The sequence below is a fragment of the Protobothrops mucrosquamatus genome, unplaced genomic scaffold (assembly GCF_001527695.2).
Source record: "Protobothrops mucrosquamatus isolate PMUCROS unplaced genomic scaffold, P.Mucros_1.0 scaffold1552, whole genome shotgun sequence".
Lineage (NCBI taxonomy): Eukaryota > Metazoa > Chordata > Lepidosauria > Squamata > Viperidae > Protobothrops > Protobothrops mucrosquamatus.
In genome coordinates this window covers 302,312-304,360 of record NW_015387721.1, presented here as the reverse complement: position 1 = coordinate 304,360, position 2,049 = coordinate 302,312, and the positions used below count along the sequence as shown (strand labels likewise).

The 2,049-nt window shown below is 39.5% G+C and overlaps 1 protein-coding gene across 1 annotated transcript in view; it reads right to left on the bottom strand.

Moving 5' to 3' along the window:
- Window positions 1-469: 469 nt before the first annotated feature.
- The window catches only part of CSGALNACT2 (chondroitin sulfate N-acetylgalactosaminyltransferase 2), a 22,469-nt gene continuing 20,889 nt past the window's right edge, over window positions 470-2,049 (bottom strand). Inside the window, exons 7-8 of the mRNA XM_029285350.1 lie at window positions 1,127-1,208; window positions 470-489 (exon numbers count right to left, since the gene is read on the bottom strand). Coding sequence (XP_029141183.1) covers window positions 470-489; window positions 1,127-1,208 — 102 coding nt within the window. The remainder of the gene's footprint in view (window positions 490-1,126; window positions 1,209-2,049) is intronic.

Here is a 2,049-nt window from a genome sequence, read left to right as displayed (position 1 = left end):
GAACAAATGGAAACTTGCTCAATGTTAATCTGATAAGCTAAGAACAAGTTTCAGCAAAGGTTTCTCACTTTTGCGCATGTCCTTTGCGGACAGCAAGCTCTTTCGTTCGTGTCGTCTAAATACTTGGGGAAAATTCAAGGAAGCNGGAGGAGGAGGAGGAGGAGGAGGAGGAGAAGGAGAAGGAGTAGAAGGAGGAGGAGGAGGAGGACGACTGTGGGGTCCTTGGTGCTCTCTGAGCTTGCTTGTTTTCTTGCGGATGTGTCATTACCCAAACTAGGTAACATCATCCATGCCACATGTTCAAAGATCGAACACCCTCTTGTGAAGGGACGGGATTCAATATAATTCTACAGATTTAAGATACTATAGAATGTTTTAAATACATTATGTGCTCATTTACAGCTGTGTAAGAAAGGCTATTATTCCTGTTTGTTGAAATAATATGTTAACATTTTGTTTTATGATCCGTTTACTTGCCATTAATAAATCCTGCACCCAAGAAGGGGGACATATATCTGCACTGGCTCATTTTGAAAGAGCAAAGATGGATGAACATTCGGACATTTACCGAGCAAAGGCCGTGCTTTCCAATTTCACCTATTCTGCTGCAACGCATCGCAATTTATATGGAGGCATGAATCTAAAGGGCTCTTTTGCTGAAAATTCTGTTGAGCCACAGGATGGCACCAGTGTACACAATAGAAAAACATTTCAGTTACTTGTGCTAGTTTCTCATTCATTCATTCATTCATTCATTTATTTAAAAAAAACAAGTTAAGTGAACATGGATGACTATTTCACAAAAGTCCAAAATCAGAATGTGGCATTCAGGAAATCCTGACAAGAATGAATGAATGTACATTTGATAAATAACGAATCGAAAACTCAGCCACTCGTGTTTTAGATCAGAGGTCCTCAACCTTGGCCACTTTCAGACTGGTGGACTTCAACTCCCAGAATTCCTCAGCTGGCTGAGGAATTCTGGGAGTTGAAGTCCACCAGTCTGAAAGTGGCCAAGGTTGAGGACCCCTGCTTTAGATTAACCAACAGAAAATCCGCCAGGTGCAATCAGACAGCAATCCATCTCAACCAAAATCAGAAAAAAAGAGGCTTTTATACATCTTACCAATGGCCAAGAAATCTGTTCGATACTGACACATCATCCCGAAGCCGAAATCTCTCCAGAAGCCAGAATCCTTTTTGTGGACCTATGACATAAAGAGATGGTAGAGTTTAGCTCCTTCGGGAAAGAGCAAAAACAGCAAGATCGGAAATGAATCCAATTCAGCATGCCAGGTTGTGAGGATGGAGACCTTAACAATCAATAGACGGGAGAGGTGTTTAGATGTGGATGGTTGCCTCAAGGCCCAAAGGGGCTTTTGCAAGAGGCAACTGGATTTTTCTTGGTTTTGCCTTGAAGATGTTTTCGCTTCTCATCCAGGAAGCTTCTTCAGTCAAAATGAAAATTTTGGGGTGGACAAGAGAGTTAGAGAGTCGTTGGAATGAACCAAATGTTGCCATAAGACTGCAGGGATTTCTCTCCAGAATGAATTTAGACTTCATTTATATGTTGCTTTTCGTTTTGGGGAGAAATCCCCCGCATGTACGGCAAGAGTTGGTTCATTCCATCTATCTATCTATCTATCTATCTATCTATCTATCTATCTATCTATCTATCTATCTATCTATCTATCTATCTATCTATCTATCTATCTAATATCTGTCTATCTGTCTATCTGTCTATCTATCTATCTATCTATCTGTCTGTCTGTCTGTCTGTCTATTTGTCTATCTAATATCTATCTGTCTGTCTGTCTGTCTGTCTGTCTGTCTGTCTGTCTGTCTGTCTGTCTATCTATCTATCTATCTATCTATCTATCTATCTATCTATCTATCTATCTATCTATCTATCTATCTATCTATCTATCCGAAATTACTTTAAAAATGTGATCCCCGGGTATATCCATGTTCAAAGTCAGTCAATAGACGTGAGCACCAGGGAATAAATAATTTAATAATAATAATTTAGAGATAAAAGTTCTTAAGAAT